Source organism: Echinops telfairi, unplaced genomic scaffold (genome assembly GCF_000313985.2).
Source record: "Echinops telfairi isolate 266 unplaced genomic scaffold, ASM31398v2 ScPeMD7_7420;HRSCAF=8458, whole genome shotgun sequence".
NCBI classification, from domain to species: Eukaryota; Metazoa; Chordata; class Mammalia; order Afrosoricida; family Tenrecidae; genus Echinops; species Echinops telfairi.
In genome coordinates, this window is record NW_022111320.1 from 21,343,235 (window position 1) to 21,364,594 (window position 21,360).

General features: G+C 41.4%; 1 protein-coding gene across 1 annotated transcript in view; it reads right to left on the reverse strand.

Moving 5' to 3' along the window:
• The window catches only part of STAC (SH3 and cysteine rich domain), a 195,907-nt gene that overhangs the window by 66,624 nt on the left and 107,923 nt on the right, over positions 1-21,360 (reverse strand). The window contains exons 3-5 of the mRNA XM_004704066.2: positions 8,197-8,297; positions 6,757-6,838; positions 5,311-5,426 (exon numbers count right to left, since the gene is read on the reverse strand). Coding sequence (XP_004704123.1) covers positions 5,311-5,426; positions 6,757-6,838; positions 8,197-8,297 — 299 coding nt within the window. The remainder of the gene's footprint in view (positions 1-5,310; positions 5,427-6,756; positions 6,839-8,196; positions 8,298-21,360) is intronic.

Sequence of the window (21,360 nt, forward strand, 5' to 3'; positions counted from 1 at the left end):
CGGTTTACACAATTGATGTGTGTATGGATTGAGATAACAGTTGTATGAGCCCCTAATAAAATGTTAAAAAGAAAAAGAAAAAGTAGAAAGTAGTTAGCAATATGCAAATTAATGAACTGGCTGCTATGGAAGCCCATAAAAGGGATGCCCCCCCCAGGCCAGTAAGCTCAGAGAAATGATGCCTACAAACAGGTGGAAGGGAAAGAGAGGGTCCATGGAGAACTGCCACCTGGGCTGGAACCTAGAATGTGTGAAACAGTGGGGTCTCACAGGGCTTTAAGGTCTTTCCTCAAGTACCCCTTGTTTGTCCTTCCTTCTTCAAGCATTTCTCAGCTGTCTGTTATGTGGCAGGCACTATGCTGGGACCTGGTGATAATAGTATAAGGTCCTGATCTATAGTTGCACAATCTCTAGGTCAGGAAATAGATTCACAAGATCATTAGGGTGCAATCATGACAACCTTATATGCAACATGATAAAATGCTTCCCAGCCTTGTGTCATCCTCGCAGCCTCTGGAGAGTTGACGTTCATTGCTGGAGTTTTGTCCCAATCCATCTCAACAAGGGCCTCTCTTGTCCTTGTTGGCTCTCTGCTTCACCCAAAACGATGGGCTCCTCCAGTGAGTGCTCCCCCCTGATGATGTGTTCAAAACAAATAGGCTGGAAAACATTCTGTTCTGATCCATAGCATTCTCATTGGCTAGTTTTTGGAAGCAGACTCCTAGGACTTTCTCCCCAGTCTGTCTTAGCTCTATGCAGCCATGGGAAAACCTGTAAGTATTGAAAGACTGGTGGCACAGCTTCCAGGATCATGCCAGCGATCACAATCTGGCTAACAGACAGGTGTGGGGTCGATGTGGCTGTTTCTTGTGTTGGGCGCCGTTGGGTTGGTTCCAACTCCCACTAGCCCTGTGTACAACAGAGCAAAATGTACAAGGAAGCTTAAAAAACTCATGAAAACAATGGACTCCAAAGATGATGAAGTTTTCCTACATAGGTTTTGGAGCCCCTTCAGACATGCTGCAAAAGAGGAATACTTTAAGGCTTGCAGGGGAACACCTCAAGAGTTAGGGCATTCTTGTGGTCTATTACAAACCAAGTTGGGCTTAAAGCATTCCAAGTGGAAGAAACACAAGTTCAAAGATGTGAAGACGTCAAAAGCTTGGTGACTTTGTGGGAAAATTGATGTTTATGATAAATGGGAGTAAATGATCCTTATGGTAACTTGTCAGGTTGGACAGGCCTCTTATGCCAGACTAGAGTTTGGGCGTTGTTCAATAGGCATATGTGAGTCAACAAAATATTTTAATTGTAAAAGTTACCTAAGGTCTTTCTTTCAAGGAGAATATATCTAGAGATATTCCTAAGGGTCATATAAAAAAGGAAGAGGGCAGCAAAATGATTCCTTTATTAAAATCTGTATGGGAACCACTGGGGTAATATAATAATAAGCACTTCCAGTACTGCTGACAGAGAGGAGGAGTGCATTTGACATACATTTCTAAGTTCTGAATCACAGGATCTAATCATTAAGTTTAGGTAGACATGTGGAGTTTGTACAATGGTCAGGAGCTTGAGTGAGAGGTGGAGACCAGGGCTTTCAATCAGTTCCTTCTGGTTTGACCCCCTGCGGAGAACTTGTATATCCATCTCAGAGATACTGAGCAAGAGTCTACAGTTCAACGAGATCCCCCAGTTATTCTTACAGACTCCTAGGTGAGTCTTACATATACTTGAGGACCTTTTCAAAATGTCGATTCTGATTCAGTATCTCTGGGGTGGAAATGCAAAGGCTCAGCCAGGGGTCATGCCAAAACGAACCATTGGAAGCTCTGGTTAGGACTGGAGATAGCTAAGGGGGTCCTCTGCTTACAGTTGGCCATTGAACTGGGGGTGTGATCACCAAGCAAGACCAACCAGGAAAAGCCTGTTGAGAAAGAAAATCAAGCAAAGGCAGACCCCTGGCAACACCCAGTTTAAGGAGTGGATGAAGAATAAGTAAGAAACAGGCCAATCGAAAAAAGAACAGAGATCCTGAGGGTCGGAGCAACAACAAACTAGCTAAGAGAAAGTTCTAAGAGGCATAAACAGGGGGATAGTGAGGGGGGCGGGGGCAGGAGGAAGGTAAAAGGAAACAGAGGAAGGACCTAGGAAGCAAAGCAATGGATAGAGGTATAAGCATAGGTGTGCACATATGTAAATATATTTATCCACAAAGATAGAGGCATTGGCTTCTGTACATATATTTATATGGCAACACACTGTGATAGTGGATGGACTTCAGCCCTCTGTCCATAACCTCCCTCAATACAAGAACACTTTGTTCTAACAAATCGTCATTCTGAGATGCTCCCCCTCCTGACACCATTGCTGAAGACAAAACGGGTGCATAAGCAAATGTGGTGAAGAATGCGAATGGTGCCCAGCTATTGAAAGATATAGCATCTGGTGTCTTAAGGGCTTGAATTTAAACAAGCAGCCATCCAGCAACAACACGCAACAAGCCCACATGGAAGAAGCATACCGTCCGTGTGGTCATGAGGAGTCATCGGGACTGGGTAATAGGCATCAGAAGACACGTAACAACAAACAAACAAAAATCATATGGTTGAGGACGAGGGAGAGTGGAGCAGAGACCCAAAGCCCATCTGTAGACAATGGAACAATCCCCCCACAGAGGGGCTGCAGGGACGGGATGAGTCAACCAGGGTGCAGGTAAAGCATCAATGAAACATACAATATTCCTCTGGTTCCTTGAGGCTTCCTCACCTCCCCGCCCCTACCCCATCATGACTCCAGTGCTGCTTCTCAATTCAGACTAAACTTGAACATGTACACAGGTATAGAAAAGAGATGGGGGCTCACGACACATGGAATCCAGGAACAGGAGTAGGAATAGTGATACCAGAAGGGTAGGGATAAAGGTGGCAGGGGTGGGGGCGGGGGAGGAAGGGAGAAAGGGGGAACCTATTGCAACGATCAACACATAACCATACACCCCTCAACAGGAAACACTGGGGGGTGGGGGGGAGACAGCGGTTGGTGTACGATATGAAAATAATACTTTATAATTTACCAAGGGGGTATGAGGGTAGGTGGGGGCGGGGATGAGGAGCTGATACCAAAGACTCAATAGAAAGTAAATGTCTAGAAATGATTGAAGGCAACATATGTACAAGCATGCCTGATACAATCAATGTATGGACTGTAACAAGAGTCCCCAATAAAATGATCTTTTAATGAAAACAAAACAAACAAACGACAAGAACAGAGGAGACTCCTTGGTTAAGTCAGGGTGACTGTCAGAGCTAGAGAACGGGCTCTTTCAGGGCTTCAGAAAAAGCTCTTGAGATAACACACATGCCTTGTTAATAGCTTATGACCTCCTCTAACACCACAGGAACGCAAGTGCAAAGAAAAGCCAGCTTAAGGAAAATAGAGCAGCAAGAACGTCCATTTATTGGATGCCAAGTATGCCAGGCCCTGTGCTAGAAACTTTACATATATATCATTATTATTATCCAATCCACAAAGCCATATCATATTAATATAAATACCAATTTTACTCATGCACTTTGTATTTATTCACCACATTTAGCCCCATTTCTATTCTTCCTTTAGAAAATCAGTTAACATTACCATTTGGACTGTCAATTTGATTTATAGCTTCCCTAGGGAGAACATCAGCATTCTAGTATATTAAAAATGTAACATATTAAACCTGCACTCTTTGAAGGCAAATGCCTACTGAAAGTTCACATTTTCCATTTTACTACAAAATCTTTCAACACTTATATAGCATCGTTATTATAGTATCTTTAACATGAATATGTTATACATTTATTCTTAATAAAATAAGACATGTTATAGATTGAATTATGTTGACCCAAAACATTTGTTGTAAATCATAACTCTGAAAGCAGTGGATGTAATCCTATTGGGGATTAGCGTGTTCTTTGATATGTTCAGTAGATTATATCGATATAGAATATCTTAAATCACTTTTGAGATATAAAAATAGCACAGAAGCAAGCAAGTACAAATGACGAATAGAGGTGCCAGGTGAGAAAATGGCCGGAGGGCCAGGTCTGATTTCCTCTGTCTTCCTTATAGCCACGAGACAGTCAGGCATGCCTCCCTCCTCCACATGTCATTACCTGGTCTGGCACCAATCCTTTTCCCGGTGGCATTCTATATCTATGTCGGCTTTGATAACTCACTGCAATGATCATACAGAACTCACAGACAACACTCAAGACTAAGGGGTTTATTAGGGCGTTGACAGGTTACCATAAGTCAGGTTCAGTAACAGGAAGGAGACAGTCATTGGTCCACAGCAGCACCTCTTCTCAGCCCGCAGCCAAGCCTCTTAGCCATATGGTCCCTTGATTTCTGCCTCTGTGGGCCAGAAAGTCTGCCTGCTGCTCTGTCTTACAGTCTCAGAGTCTCCACACAGTTCCTCTCTTCTGTCTCATGGTCTCCCCTTGCCTCAGCTTCTGCTCGTGGTCTGGATCCTTTGTTCTGTCCCACGCTCTCTGGGTCTCAGCCTCGCTCTGCTGCTTCTGGTCTTAGTGTCCTCCACCCTTGCAGACACAGATCATGAATGTGCTCCACTTGTGATGGCCCTAGAATCTCTCTCTGTTCCTGCTGCTGAGATTGCTCTTATACACAGTGAAATGGCTTTCTTTGATGGAGATGTGGGTTTTTTTGCCTTTCGGCAGAACATGCCCCCAAGGAAACAAGGGATAGTGACTTAAGCCATAGCTTCTAGTAAGTTTACATCTACTAAGGATATAGCTCATCTTAATCCTGTGACAGAGAACTCCATCAAAAATGGGATTATAGGCACAGACATAGAGTCTGGAATGATGGGCAGCAGGGCCATGTTCACTGATCACATCTTGCCAGGTCGCATGAAGGTCACCAAAGTACTGAGGAACACCAGCTGAGAAAGCCAGGACCGTCCCCTGGAACCGACAAAGCAGGGCCTTCCTCTGAAGGCCTGGACCCAGAACGTGGGTTTCTTTCTGCATTAACAGCATTGTGTAACTGAGACAACATGTGCTTGTTGATTCTGCCTCATGGTGGTGACAACAAATAAAAGTGGTGCAAAAGAAGCAGAGATCAGAAGCTTCTCCTAAATTACACCAATTGCCCCGAATTCAGACAGGGAGCCCCTCGAACTGTGAGAAAATGAACACCACGAGTCACCAACTTATGGTATTCCTGTGACAGCAGCACTGCCTAACTAAGACACTTTCCCTGCCCAAGGTCACCGCAGGCCGAACGGAGGGAGGGAAGGACAATTACAGAGGTTCTTGGAGGTGAGTCGGAGCCACTGCCGGAGCTGCCTTTCTTCGTCCTCTGGGCCAGAGAGGTCCCGAAGCGGAGCGTCTCGTAGACAGGGTCCACCTTGTTGCCACAGGCTGCAACAGAGGAGAACGGTCATGGGAGACAGGTTTCTCCCTCTTGGGAACCCAGCCAACCAAGGACTGCGTCTCCTGGGTCAACAGCACTTGAGGAATCGTTTCTGTGTGGAAGCCAACCAGCCCTGGGAAAATGGGGACTCTGGCGTGACGCCTTGCTCACTTACAGCAATTCCTCCACCACGCTCCCCCCTTTGTCAAGACCCTTTACTGTACCCCTTACTCCCCAGATTTCTCTGCTCCCAACCATCTCCTGACTGGTTCTCTTTTGTGACTATCCGTCCCTAGAGTTTCGATATTAAGGTTCTTTCCGGAAACCAGATTTATTTATTTCCTCTGAGGAAGTTTCTGCTCATCAAGGTGAAAGAATTCAAGACGCGGTTTGCACCAGGAGGTATGTGTCTCTGAAAGACTAGGACACCATCAAGTCTCTTTAACTGCTCCTTAAAACCTTAGTATAAAACTTGCCGGTTTAAAACTTACCCCCAAAGGGGCAAAAATAGATGTCAAAATTTCCGAGGGAACAAGGTAGAAATTTTAGAAAAAAATAAAAGAAATCTAAGTCAAAAATATTGATAAACACGAAGCATGCTTTGCCCTCATTAACAAGCAATTGGTTTCCATTAGTCTGTGATATATATTTAATTTTATTAAATTTATGATATATGGCTATTGTGTTCTGATTTTATAGGGTCTGATATGCTGAGTAACTTGTTCAATGACAAATAGCTGACCAGTGATAGGGCTGGGCTCCATACCAGCGCTGGGGCTGACACACCCCATGCATGATCTTTGAAGTCTACTAGCTACTGCTGGATGATATGAGATATGAGAAGCTTTGCTTGAGCATTTATAGATCTTCATTGGAGAAATAATGAACATTTCTGGAGAATTTGGTCTATGGTATGTTTACCCTCCAGCAATACAAACAAATAATCAAAATCTAAAGATTTGTCAAACAAACATACCAAGGCCTAAGATCTAAAGAATTGCCCAGGTAACAGTCACTCACTGCGTCCAGTTGATACGGACTCATAATGAGCTGATAGGACCCGTGAGATCTGTCCCTGTGAATTTCTCAGACTGTCTCATTATGGGAGTAGAAAACCTCGTCTTTCTCCCAGAGAGCGGCTGGTGGTTTCAAACTGCAGACCTGTGGTTAGCAGTCTAATGCATAACCACTGTGCCACCAGGGCACACGTAGAAAATTTAGCTTTGCCAAATAAGCACACCAACACACCACTGATTTTGCAAGACAGACAGGATAGCAGCTATTTATGCTGATGTTGCTGCGAAGACCCCAACTTAACTCATCCATGGCCCTACTCACCAATGGGCATAACTTCTTTAATGCATCCAAACTGTTCATGAATGAGCAAGGGAGAGCTGTAGTAACGTCGAAACCCCTTTGGCTGGAGAGAGAACGAGACAGGCTTAGTGTTACTAATCAGATGAAGGACACAACATAAGATCTCTAAAGTAAAACCGTTTTACTTTGTTTCCGGGATGTGCCTCTCTGTCTCCCTTTAAGATGCTGCCTTGTTCTACAACTCAGCCCTGTGCGAGATATAGGTGGCAACAATCAAGGTAAACTTCATCCAGAAAGCAAGCTCCCTGACCTGCTTCTCCTCCTATGCAGCCCACTGAAGCCTCGTTTCTGTCTGTTTTCCTCATTATCTTCCTGGATCTAAATGGATCCCCTAACATTACCTCACTACATTTAATTACAGTGGCTTATTAAAATCATTAGGGGCCTAGACGTGGGAAACCACACCCAAAGGCGGGAAGCAGGTGAAGTAGGGGTTGAGATATAAGGAAATTGCTAGCGAGGGTAAAGAGACAGACTCTAAATTTGTACTTACTATGTCCCAGTGTTAGAAAGGGTCTTAGTGGTCTGTAGTCCAGACTCTACTAGAATTCCAGAATCTTCTCCAACATTCTTGTAAAATGGTGACCTTCTTTGAACACTCTCTGTGACTGGGTACTCACTAACCCTGTAGGCAGATCTTTGGGAACATTATCTGATTTGTTATATCTATAGATTTAGGTCTTCTTACCGGAGCCACCAAGGATAATAGAATTTCCTTTCTCTGTGACCAGTTTTGATTTTTTGAAGAGAACTATTATGTCCTAATACTACCCAAGGTAAACATTTCTGTCTGTTCTATAATTCTTTGGCCAGCTTAGGTTCAAATACCCTCAAAAGTGCTTTGGATTGCTTTTTATCAGTGTGTTTTACTAAAGTTCTGACTTCCATACTCTTGAGAAACATTGTTGGTCTAGAACGGACCCTGGCCAGGCACCATCCATTGGTTGGGCCATCATGCTCCTGTTCAAGTGGTGTGAGTTTTTATTGCTCTCTCCATTTTCGGTGCTCAGTCTATTGCACTCTTGACAACTATTTAGCTAACAGGCAATAAGGACTAGGATGACTGGTTGTCAATTTGCTTGGGACTGAGGAGACTCCCAAGATGCAAGCCTTCCGGTTTTGAAACTTAGACAGTCCCAGGATACTGGGAACTTTAAGGGCTAACAATGAGCAAGGCCCTGAATCTTTTCCCAGGTGAGGTGCTTGTGTATCATGCTGACAAAACTCTCCCTCTGCTCGGTCACTTAACTAGGAAGCCAAGTTGTCGGGTTAGAAATTCTGAGTCTGCCTTCCTGACATTCAGTTCTCAGGGTGCTGCCGGAGAGGAGTGTCGAGAATGTGATCTGATCAGAGGGAGCAAGTTCCCTGGACAGAGCATTCATGCCAGGAGTCAGCCCTTACCAGCTTTCCCATGCACCGCTGGGGGGCTAAGCCATCCGTGCACTTGTGGTGGATGCTCATCTTACAAGCCTTGCAACGCAGTCCGTGCTTAGCATTGGGTCCTGTCAGACACACAGAAACTTTGGTCAAGATTCAGGCTGCCTTTTCCCGGTAGCTAGTCTTAAATCATGAAACGTAGGATGTTCCCATAGCCAAGTAATGTCTTTCCTGTGTGTGTGGTTTCCATGAAGTTAAAAAATAGATAAACTCTATGGGCAATTCTTCCAATTCCTCCCATGTTTTCTACCAAAGCCATCAGCTCTGATTTCTCCCCATTCCTTTCTATTCATTACTCCAGAACTTCAACGTCCCCCACTTTCTTCTTTCTGTCAAGCTGTGCTAGAAAATTCTACTTTCTTTGCCTCTCCTGTAGGTCACTAATTTGGGATCTTCTGTACGTAGTGTAAGTCCTAGTATTCCCCACACATTTACCTATCTTTCCATCAGAATCTGAGCTGCCGGACAAACTCTCAGGAAAGAGACTGATAAGTGGGGATAGCAGGGTCTGCAGGAGAGCAAAGTTGATGGGGTTCTAAGTGGAAGGAAGAGCTCAGCCAGACACCAGCCCCTGCTGAGCAGAGAGGAGGAGCAGGTAGGTCAGTGACAATGAAACCCTGCAACACAGAGGGGTCTGTTAACTTCCGAGGACTGAGTCCTATAATGAGGTGAGATGAGAGAAGTCAGAAGAGAGGCAGGGAGCCACCCTGGAAATGGCACTGGTGCACCAAGGTCTAAGTCAGAGATGATGGAGAGACACTGGGGAGAACATAGAAGAGAGTGATGTTTGTGAACTTTAGGAAGATGGCTGTGGTATTGGGTATCTCTAATTCTAGAAAGCAGTTTGATGGGGGCTAGACAAAGATGTTCACATGGAAGTTGTTCTTTATTCAATTGGCGAGGACAAGAGTATGCTGCCTGCTCTGATGTGCCAAAGTGACATGGTAGGGCCTCAAGTAGGACTCCAAAATGTGGTGTCAAAACAACTTCCAGAGCTGTGAACTGAACGGGCACAGCAAGTAGAATACAGAACTAGAAAGGTGGAGAGAGAGGAAAGGATCTCTATTTCGGTTGTTGGGGAACTTTCCGTATCACTTTCACCACTGGACCACAGTATGGAGGATGGAGTTGCTTCCTTCTCTGCTCAATCCTACTGAGCAGGACTTCAGGAAGAATGAGACTACAGATAGTCGCTAAGTTATGAATAAGATCTGTTCCTACCTGTGTCTTTCAGTCTTCAAGTTGGTGAGTCAGAAGGGGCATGTAGGCTTCCTCCTTACCCTTATTTGAATGCAAGAAAAGGCTCAAAGTGTTTTCAATGATTTCTGCTTATGCAGCAAGTGATCGTGATGAATTTACTGTGAGTAGGGGGTGGTACAATTGTTCTATCAAGTTTACATAACATTAAAGGGTATGTAGGAGTGGTCTGTGATTCATAATTTGTAACTTAGGGACTGTCTGTGGTTTGCAAACTTGACTTCTGTCCTCTGGAGTCTGTGGGGCACATAGTGTGGCCATACTCATGCTTGGGAGAGGCAGCGATGGAAGATAGGGGTAACCAATGATTCTGTCAGTCTGCTGGTGAAAAATGCCATGTGGGGGAAACCAAAATCCTTTGTTAAAGCAAAGGATGTGTGAGCACTTCTGTGGATCATGTGTAATGCCACCCAGAAGTCCTCCTACGGAGACCACGAGACCCTGAGAAAGTAAGCTGAATTATAGGAATTCAGGAATTAGTTTCTCTGTGTATTTGTGATATGTGGCCATAGGTATCCCCACAGCTGATTACAGACCCATTATGAGGATAATCCAAGGTTGTACACAAGACACACTCGACTCCACCATTGCTTCTCTATCCAAGCCAGTGCCATTCCTTGCCTAGACTAATTCTTCAATTATACTATTTTCTTCTGTTGTTGCTTTCCTTCAACTCAATGGTGGTCCAGTGGCTAGAATAATCTCTCAATAACATAACTGAGTCAGCTCCTTTTCTCAAAAATCTTTCAGGAGGTCTTCCCTATCTCTCTGATATCATACAAAAGGGTCCCCACGATGGTGACACTTTACATGATCGGGCGGGAGTCCTTCTCTCTGACTATTCCAGGGTGGCTCCTTTCATTTACAATGCTCTAGCCACATGACCTTATTTTACTTCTTGAATGACCACTTTCTTTAGTTTTTTAAAATGTATGAGCTAAGCTTTAAATACTTTATTGGAAAACTTACATTACATTCAATTACATTTACCATGAACTTTTTGAGACCCTCTTGCAGGTCTATAATGTGGTTTTTATCTTTCTTCACCTCACTAACTACTCCTTACCCAGCAAATTTGTCATTTTTTTAAAAAGTGAACTTTTTAGAACATACTCTCCTTTGCCTGTAAATTCACTCACTATCAGCAGCCAAAACAAGGCCAGGAGCTGATTTTGGAACAGACCATCAATTGTTTGTATATAAGTTCAGGTTGAAGCTGAGGGAAATAGAAACAAGTCCACAGGAGTCAAAGTTTATGCCCCCTGAGTTTAGAGAACACCTCCAGACATTTTTGATTATTATTCATTTTCACAGTCTGTTGTTATCTTTCACAACATTGCTCACAGTTATTATTTATTTGAATTTTTGTTGGTCTTTCTCTCTGAACTTTGAACTCAATGAAGATAAGGCTTGTGTTGGTCTATCTGCCATTAAAATGAGATCTGAACACACTAGTATATATCGACTATATCAAATGTATTATATATTTCATAACAGATTTCATATAAAATTTTGCAAGGTGAATGACTTCATTGCAAAGACCTTTTTCTCAACAACATGAATGGCAACTATACATACGGACATCACCAGATGGAATACACAGGGGTGAAGTTGATGACATTTGGGGGAAGAGGAGCCCTGGTGGTGTAGTGGCTATGAGTTGGACTGCTAACCATAAGTTCAGCAGTTGGAAACCACCAGCTATTCTGCAGAAGAAAAAAGAGGTTTTCTACTCCTGTAAAGATTTATAGTCTCTGAAACCCACAAGGGCTGATATGGTTGCTATGAGTCGGAATTGACTCTTTGGTAGTGAGTTTGGTTGATTTGAGCAGGGAGAGACAATGGAGTAACTTACTATCAGCCTTTGAAATAAGCCCAAGGGCCAATTGTGGAATAGATCATCAATTGTTCATTTATAAGTTCAGGCTGAAGTTGAAGAAAATGAAAACAAGTCCATGAGAGTCAAAACATGACCTTGAGTTTATATCCCCTGAATTTAGAAAACACCTCCAGAACATATTTGATGTACTGACTGCTAACAATAGAATATCTGGTGAGCTGTGGGATGGCATAAAGCACATCATAGAAGAAGAAATCAAAAGACCATTAAAAAGAAAAGAAAGGATGAAAAGGCCAAAGTAGATGTCAGAAGAGACTCTGAAGCGTGCTGGTGAACATAGAGTAGCTAAAACAATTGGAAAAAATGATGAAATAAGAGAACTGAATAAATTTCGAAGGACAGCTTGAGAAGACAAAATATTATTATGAAATATGCATAGACTTGAATTAGCCAAAAAGGGAAAACAAACAAACGAGCATATTCAGCATATCTCAAGCTAAAAGAATGAAAAAAACAAAGAAAACCAAACTCACTGCCATTGAGTCAGTGCTGACTCAAGGTGACTCGTGTGTTTCTGAGACTGCAACTGTTTACAGGAGTAGAAAGCCCAGTCTTCCTCTCTCAGAGCTGCTGCTGGTTTTGAACTGCTGACCCTGAAGATCACAACTCAACACATAACCAGTACACCACCATGGCTCCATTAAATCCTTAGGTTCAGTATTCAAGGATTCTACGGGCAAAATGCTGAAAGATGCAAGAAGTACCTAATGACAATGAAGAAATACACAGAGTCACTGTCCTGAATAGAACTGATCAATAATCAACCCTTTCAAGAGATAGCATATGATCAAGAACTGATGGTATTGAAAGAAGTTCAAGATGTTTCAATTAGTCTGTGCAGTACTGGAAGCACTCACAAGTTAGTCACTGTTAAGATATTTGGAAGACAAATACTTGGCCAACTGACAGGAAGAGATCCAAGGACTATTCTCTTTTTTAATAACATAGCCAAAGTACATGACTATTCATTGGAAAATGGTATCATGGGTGGTAAAGAATAGGGTCCGAGGAACAGAGAAAGCCCCTCAATAAGATGGATTGACACAGTGGATGCAGCAGTAGGCTCAAACAACACAGTGGTTGTGAGGATGATGCAGGACTTGCAGTCTTTTCTGTACTACATAGGCTTACTATGAGTAGGGACTGACTGGAAGGCACCTAACAACAACAACAACAACAACAACAACAACAAAACAAACCCATATTAAATGAAAACATTCTTTCATAGACACATGTGTATTACATAGTGGTGGCTGTTTCAGTTGATTGAGTTGATTCATCATAGAGTAGAAATAGCTAGTATTTAAGAATGGAAAGGAGCTTTAAAGATCATCTGCTTGAATACTTTTTTTAACATTTTATTGTTTTAATTATTTTTTAATTAATCATTTTATTTGGGGGGAGGCTCTTACAAATCCTATAACAATCCATCATTCAATTATATTAAGCACACTTATACATATGTTGCCATTAACTTTTCCCAAACATTTTCTTTCTATTTGGGCCCATGAATCAGCTCCTCTTTTTGCCCGCCCTCCTCAGCCCTCCTACCTTCATGGATCCTTAATCACTTATATATTATTATTGTTACATTTTATTTTTTGCCTGAAACTAGCTCACGTGTCATGCAAGAATTGAAGTCAGTTTCAGTTTTACTTTTCCTCCTTTTCTAACCACTCAGTCCTGTGTGTAGACTGGATGGGTACAGAATCAGGAGGGTTGAATTGCACACTTTAAGCAGCCTTATAATATGGCACGTGGGTTCTAGCTCAATGAAGCTGTTATTTTAAAACATGTTCCCTATGGACCACTTCAGTAGGTGCTTCACGATGGCAGGGTTGAGGCCAGCTCTACATGCCCCTTTATCTCTAGGACGTGGTGCCCACACAGGCATTCACTCAACAACGACTTCTTGAGAGAACAGTATGCTTCCACACTGAATTGAATATTTATACTCATAAATACCTCATCATAGAGTCAAAGCGTTTTTCATGGCCAGCCATTCCTTTGGACCTTGTAACCATCCTGAAGGTGGTCAGAGTTGGTGACTTTTAAAGGGAACGTTTACTTACCCATATTGTAAAAGGAGCAAAAGTAAAGACAGATAATCGTTGAAAGAGGAGAAATAAAAATACATTCATTTAGTAATTTTGTTTTATAGAAGAGAAATCTGGGCATGTGAATAGTAGAACGACTTGACTCAGGTCAGAGGAGGTTCTGCCTAGCTTCATTCTTTCATTGCTTGGTCCAAATATACAGCCTTTTTATTTGGGCTATTTTATCTACATGGAGATGCAGTTGGGGATAATTACATGATAAACTAAAAGGGAGTTCTAAGGCCCGACATTCTATTGGAAAAAGCAACCGACAAATTCTTGAATGGGCAAATAACTGGAAACTCTTCATGAGACATTGCCTGCACATTTTACCCAAGAAACCGTCATTTAACAGTGTTAGAACCACAGAAAGAACATCAAAGTGGCACGTAAACATAACATATATTATTGAGTATATGCTTGATTATAAAAACTAGTCAGGAAGCTCCCTTTCCTTTTGAGAGTATTCACTTAATGGTAAAGCTCTACAATGCCTTTGAAAGACTGGATTTTGAAAAGCAATCGCTTTTTTTTCTCCCCCAGAACCCCAGAGATTGCTATTTAAGCCCCGTGTGGGAATGAATGTAAACAAAAGTTTCAAAGAAGAAAGCTTTTGTTGTTGTTTTGTTTTTGTTCTGGACTCTAAAATAGTGTCATTATATATTAAGGCACATTTTTCTTCAGTCCCCAAGCACCATAATTATGGTTTTCCTTGTCTGTTCTAATACACTGTACCATTTTGTATGAGTCAGACCCTCTAGCAATTATTTGATATTAGGTGTTCCCATTTCCACTGTGGAATGAAAGAGCGATGACAGAGGAAAGCAGAATAAAGTGTGCAGTCGATGGCTCAGAGAATAGTTCAAAGGAATAATTCTCATCACAGTAGTGTTGTTATTTTCCCGCAGCATGATACAGTAGATTTCAGAGTAATATTCTGACTTATTTTACATCTAGTGACTTTAATCACAAAGGCAGCCCTGTGTATAACCTTTATGTTAACTAGAGTGGGATAAACATTGTTTTAGATTTGCATCTGCCCCATGCTTGTTTTTTAAACATGAGAAAACTGATAATATTCTGAGATTCTCAACTATCTCATCATCATAGGAGAATAGTAATATCTACCCTCAGAGTTTCTAACAGTATTGTTGTTGTTGTAATAGTATTAGTGTCATAATATATATAATTTGATTGCTTGGACTTAAATACTTAGAGATGTCACTGGATTGGATAAACTGGTAAACTTATGGTTGACTGGCTACATACATTTTCTACTATTCACTCTGAAATAACATTAAAGCTACCACCAAGGATAGTAAAATACACACACACACACACACACAATAGTAGGGATAAATTTCAAACATAGAAAAGAGTGTAACATCTATTTAGAAGACAGAAAGCAAATAACTGTATAGAAAGTAGCTTAACAGAAAAGAGAAGGACTGGATTTCCCAGTAGCTATTTGGAAGCTAAAAGACCACTGAGCGTCAAAGACTGTGGATTTCAAAAATTGAAGAAAATAATATCCAACCTAGAATTTTATACCCAGCCAAATTGCCAAGAAATATGGAAGTAGAATACAGAGATTTTCAGATGTTTGATAAGGAAATACATTCCTTTTCCATGGACTCTCTTAGAAAACTATTGAAGAATGTGCCTCATATAAATGAGAGGATAAATAAAGAGAGAGGAAGTTTATGAGATCTAAAATACAACAGAAGAGCTAACAAAGACAAGAGTTAAGTAGTAATTCCTAGCATAACTACCATTGTCCTATACTGGAGCTTCAAGATGCAGTAAGGCAGTATGCATAGAAAAAAATGGACCTTAATAGTTTATTGATGTTTTGAGGTTTGGATGTTGTAGTTGATATGGCATCATTAAATGTATGAGAACTTTTTTTAAAAACTAGAAATGCATGGACAGTTAAGGAAGTGAAAACAACAAAAGCAAACTCAACTACTAAATTAGAGAAAAATGAAACTTGTGCAAGGGAAAACAAGTATTCTTAGAAAATCCTTGAAAAAGCAGTGAGTAATAGTCAAAATTAACATATACATTGATGACTTACTTAATACAAAATTGTGACAAAAGTCTTGGGAGGATGGGTGCAAGGGACAAGAAGAATACAATATAATTCTTTTGGGCAGATGACAGCAGTGCTGGAAGTGAGTGCCAAATCCTCTGTCACCTAGCAGTAAGCCAACAAATGCTTGTTTAATTAAGATGTAGCAGTAAAATCATAAGATTTAGAAACATGGAAACAAAAAGAAAAAAATTATTAAAGATGATTAAAATGATTATCTTTCAGAAGCTAGATTGGATTATAGGGTACTAATTTCTACTGTGGAACTTTCAGCACCATCTGTCTTTATTTTCATGTATTACTTTGACAAAAAACAAATAATAAAAAAAGTCTCTAGAAACTGGATCAAATTAGCCTCTTAGAAGGATGTATGTAGCCTTTGGTATTTAGAGAAGTAGGGAAAGAATGGTGTCCGCTCACCACATAAGCAAGGAAGACAGCAATAAATAATGGTGAGAGTGAGGAAGTTGAATCTTCCTTGGAGATTTGAAGTTCTGGACCAACTCTAGGATATCTTGTAAGTTATGGTCAAAAAATATTAAGAATGCTCGTTCTGATATTTAATGACATTTAGAATGGATCAATGCATACTGATATAACACTAAGTATCTGTTGTTTTATGAGTATACTATCATGTATCATTATGTACAAGAAAGAAATGCATAGAAAACCAAGTATTAAAGCTCCAATGAATGGAGAAATCTATAGGTAGAAGTTAGAAGAAAATATTGAAGAGTTCTTCACCATGTTGGTGACTGTATTTACTACATTGCAGACAAGTTCCTCTTTTTTTCCTATAAGAAATTGATTGTATATCTCAATAAAACAATTGGTCAGATACATTTTAAGAAGATTCTTCCACTGAGGCATTGCTTAAATATCACATAACATCAAAGTTGGAGATAAAATGGGATACAAATGATTTACAACTTAGAGCCCTTAGTCACAGAAGTAATTGTGAGAACGAATCAACCCAAACGAAGAAGGAACGAAATGTAATCATAGTACAGTACTTGCACCAACAGTGAACAAGGGTTGTAATTGCTAATAGCAATTAGTTTGGTTCAAGATTATGAATCTACAGAATGATTCCATCAGTTTATTTAATTCAAATTAATCAAAATTAGATAATAAAACTCTTTACTAGGATTTGGGAAAATAGTAGGGAATCTATAGTTATGTATACAATATGCCAATCTATAAACATATCCACAAATATTTCTTAGAATATATTCAATATCTGCAAGTGATTCAATGGTATATACAATCAAACAATCCAAAAACTTTCTAGGCTCCCGTTCTTTCCCATTTAGCTATGGGTCTCCCTTGAACTACCAGTGTGCTTTGATGGCAAGGAAAGGCGACTCCAACCATGACCTACATCAAGAGTTTGCAGAGAAAGCAAACGCCCATGCTGTCAGACTCTCAAAGTGGGAGCGATGAGAGCAAAAACAATGGTGAGTGTTAAGTGCAGGCCAGACAAGAGGCACTTGGAAGGGCTAGGAAGTATGTATTTTTGAACTAAAGGCTAAACAAAACTGCTACCATATAATAAAAGCAAGCACACTCATGCAGCTAGAATTATTCATGAGCAGTTTAATTTTGACTGTAACTAACAAAAACAAGAGACACAGAATTATGTAGGAATCAGCTAATAAAATCCTCATGATGGGATTGTACTCGCTTCATTTTCAACATTCTCCATCTTCGTGTGGTTCGGACTTACAGCCACCACGTGTACAACAGAATTAGCACTCGCCAGTCCTCACCAACTTAATTCTGACCCCCACCACCACCACCATTTGTGCTTTTGTGTAGGGGGTGACTGGATCCTGATTCCTGATGGTTGCTCACACTGCCTTTCTGATAAACAGCTTCTTATATTCTAAGATCCCTCTTTAAGCATAGACACCCACCTTCCCTCTCCCAGTAACTATGGAACAAACCATGCCCCTCTGCTCCCTCACTATTCCCAGAATTCCTATCCCAACAGGCTATCTTTTCCTCTGTAAAGTTGGACTTTGACAAAAAGTCACCTCTTTTCACCTCTAGATATCTCATGGCCAGTTAAAGTGCCTTGCATAATGCATGTGACTTACTGTCCATCAGAAATGTCAGCCTGCCAAGCCTAGTCCAGAGAAGTGTTCAGGCTGAGAAAAGGATAAATACGGAGCTAATATGAAAAGATGTAGATTTTAACTTCTTGTGGTGCTTTAACTCCTGGGGGCATGTTGAGCACTGGGTTCTAGGCTGCCGGTAGACCTTTACTCTAGGTCTTTTGCCTGGCTTGACCTGGCTTTTCATCTCAATGTTCTGTCAGATCCCAAACTCTTCAAATGCCTACAGGAGCCTTCAATCCAGGACTGATAAAATTGGCTCAGCTGCCTGCCTGGTCTAAGAGGCTGGAAGTGACTCTGAGGGTCCCTGTTCCCTCTGTCTCTGCTCCTGGGCTTTCTTTGGATTCTGTTGGAATCAGATTTTGACAACTAGTTGGACCACAATCATGTCCTTTGAGTTTTGTGATGTTGCTCACAGATTCCTAGCTAACAGCTTGCACCAGTCTCTGCTTTTCCTCTGGGGAAAGCTCACCCATTATACCTCAGCGGATGACTTACTAGAGTCTCTGTGAATGTGTTCCTCGGATTTCCATTATTGTGTCAACTTCATCTATATATAAGCCAGAAGTGCCTGCCACTCAGCATCTAAACACAGCCCCTTTTAGAAGTGCATAAGCGTGGGAACGGGGCTGCAGTTTCTGGTGCTGATGCAGTGCAGAGACACTGGTATAACACATGGGAATGATGGTTTGTATGCCCACATTCCATTTGTATGGCATTCTGATTTCTGGGAAAGAAATGTGCAAATTCATTATCTGTAGTGACTTTTGAAAACAGTTCCTCTCATTTAAAAATAGATTTTTATTTCCACTTGCCCCTTCACGTAAGTTAATGTTTCTACCCTCTACTTCACTATCCATTTCCTAGCCCCCCCACCCCCCACCCCGCAACTCCCTTGATAACCATCAAAGAATGTTTCTTTTAATGTGAAAGCCTTTAGTGATTTTATTCAAACTAGTGGTTTCAAAATATAAATAATCGCGGAATAATTTGGAGATGTCAATGCGTGCTTTATCGTGGAATTTAAAAAAATCATATAGCACATGAGATATATTATCCTTACTCTCACAGTCTACTTTTCTTGGTGTCAAGTAATGATGTGGAGACAATTTCGAAGAGTCTGAAGGCACACGAAACACGCTAAACCCAAGAGCCACTGGGAAGGAGTCCACCCTTCTCGTGGGAACAAAGGGTAATTTGAGAAAACAAAGGAATAGAGATATAAGTAGCTCATCAGTAAGCGCACACACACACACACACACACACACACACACACGAAAATTGGAAAATAAGGAACACTGTAGAAGTCAGAAATCAATTCTCATCTTGACTCTGTAGGAAAGCGAGAAGACAAAATGAGTGAAACACTGACTTTGAACGTACTGTGCTAGGCAGTTTCCTGGACGCTTTTTCATTTGATTAATAAATGACGATTAGCTATTATATACAAAATGTTATTTTAACCAAGGGAGACAGGAGCATCCGGTAACTTCATTGGAAAAGAATGAAGAAATGGTGAGTTCTGCTGGTTCAGTAGCTGTGGAGCTCAATATTGGAACTTTCCTGTCTAAGATCCCAACGGGCTTTTCTTTTCAACTTTTTATGGTGAGTTGCACTGAGGTAGACAGAGTAAAGGAGCCTTGGTGGTATACTAGTTATGTGTTGGACTGTGTTCTTCAAGGTCAGCAGTTTGAACCCACCAGCTGCTCTGAGGGAGAAAAACTCCAAGTCACTACCATTGAATTAAAGCTGACACACAGCGACTGGCTGTGGGCTTCTGAGACTATTTACTGGCGTAGAAAGCCCAGTCTTTCTCTTGAGGAGCTACTGGTGGTTTCAAACTGTCGAACCTGTGGACTGAAGCCCAACATGTAAGTGAGGGAAAAAGTGGGGCTTTCTACTCCAGTAAAATTACAGTCTCAGAAACCCATAGGGGCAGTTCTACTTTGTCCTATAGGGTTACTAGGAGTTGTAATCCATTTGTTGGCAGTGAGTCTGGTACTGGGCAGATCATCGATTTTATTTCAACAATTATACACATTTTGTTCCATCTCTCCATGTAACATCACTTAACCCATTTCTTCCCTCTGTTTCCTGTTTCCATGACTTCTCTTTCCTAACCTTTTGGAACTTTGATCTCCAATGATTTATTATTCTAAGATGCACAAACCTCACTAGCATTATTGTTGCCCTTAGAATCCTGTTTATTGTTTGGATGAAAATTGTCACATGGGTGTATTTAGTCACATACCTGAAGGGTGACTAAGGGTCTTGGGGCTTCAACCAGTCTCTATTAGACCAGTCAGCCTGGTATCTTCCATGATTTTTTGTTTGTTCCATACTTTTCTCCCACTCTGTCCAAAGCCTTCGAACGTGGTCCCGTTCAGAGCAGTTAGCAGTGGTAGCTGTCTACCATCTAGTTCTTCTGGTCTTAGGCTCATGAAGACTGATGTTCATGTGGTCCATTAATCAACTGGATTGTTTCTATGTGTCTTTGATTTTCACAATTCTTCTTTCCTCTGGACTGGGAGAGACGCAGTTGCACCTTAGACGGCATTTAAGACCCAGTTGCTACCCACCAAAGGGGGCTGTACAGCATTGTCTTTATGACCTATGCGATATCAATTGACCAAGACTATGGTCCCGAGCCCCTAGATGCAGCTCTCTCTCTCTCTCTTTGATTTCCATTCTTTTTAGAGATGATGATACCCAACTAGTAAGGACAGATTCAGGACTCAGGCCCAGGTCTGTGCTATTGGACAGCCCACCTCTCTTCCCCTTCTCTGCCCCTCTTCTGCTAGTGTCTTTATGCTGGCAGATATACTTTCTGGGCTAGATTTCTTCCTTTGGCACTGGAAGGGTGAAATTATAAGAGCTTTTATGCTTCACTCTGCCCTGACAGTTTACTATAATGATAAATTAAAAATACGTGGTCGTAACTACATGTGATCAAAAGGAGCTCTGATGTCACTGTGGGCTAGGTGTTGGGTTACTAATCACAAGGTCAGCAGTTCCAAACTACATGCTTCTCCGTGGAGAATGATAAGGCTGTCTGCCCCCATAAAGATGTACTGTTTCAGAAATCTTATGAGTAAGAATCATTACGAGTCATTATGAGTAAGACTCAACTTGATGGAAGTGAGTAGCCATGATTAAGGGGAACCCTGGGTCGTGCAAATGGTTAAGTGCCTAACTGCCAGTCGTCCAACCCCTTCAGAGATACCTTGGAAGGCCTACCCATCCAACTGCTACTGAGTCGATTCTGACTCATAGCTGTCCTCTAGGCCAGAGCAGAACTGCTCCTTATGGTTTTGGAGACTAAACTTTACAGAAGCAGACGGCTTCTTCTTTCTCTGTTGGAGCAGCTGGTGGTTATAGATTTCCAGTTTGGCAGTTAGCAGGGTCACCCCTTGGACGGCAGGCCTAATGATCGATTTCTAAAGGTCATAGCCTTAAAATCTCCATGAAACAGTTCTACTCTGCACACACGGGGTTGTCTGGAGTAGTAATTGATTCTACTGCAAATAACAGTTAGTTTAAGGGAAAAGTTAGCTGCTGTAATAAGTAGACTTAACAGTGTAGTAACTTTGTATTCTAAAATCGATTTTTACCATCCATTTTAATCTCTAGGTTTTTAGCCATCCTGCTTCTCTCTCTCTCTCTCTC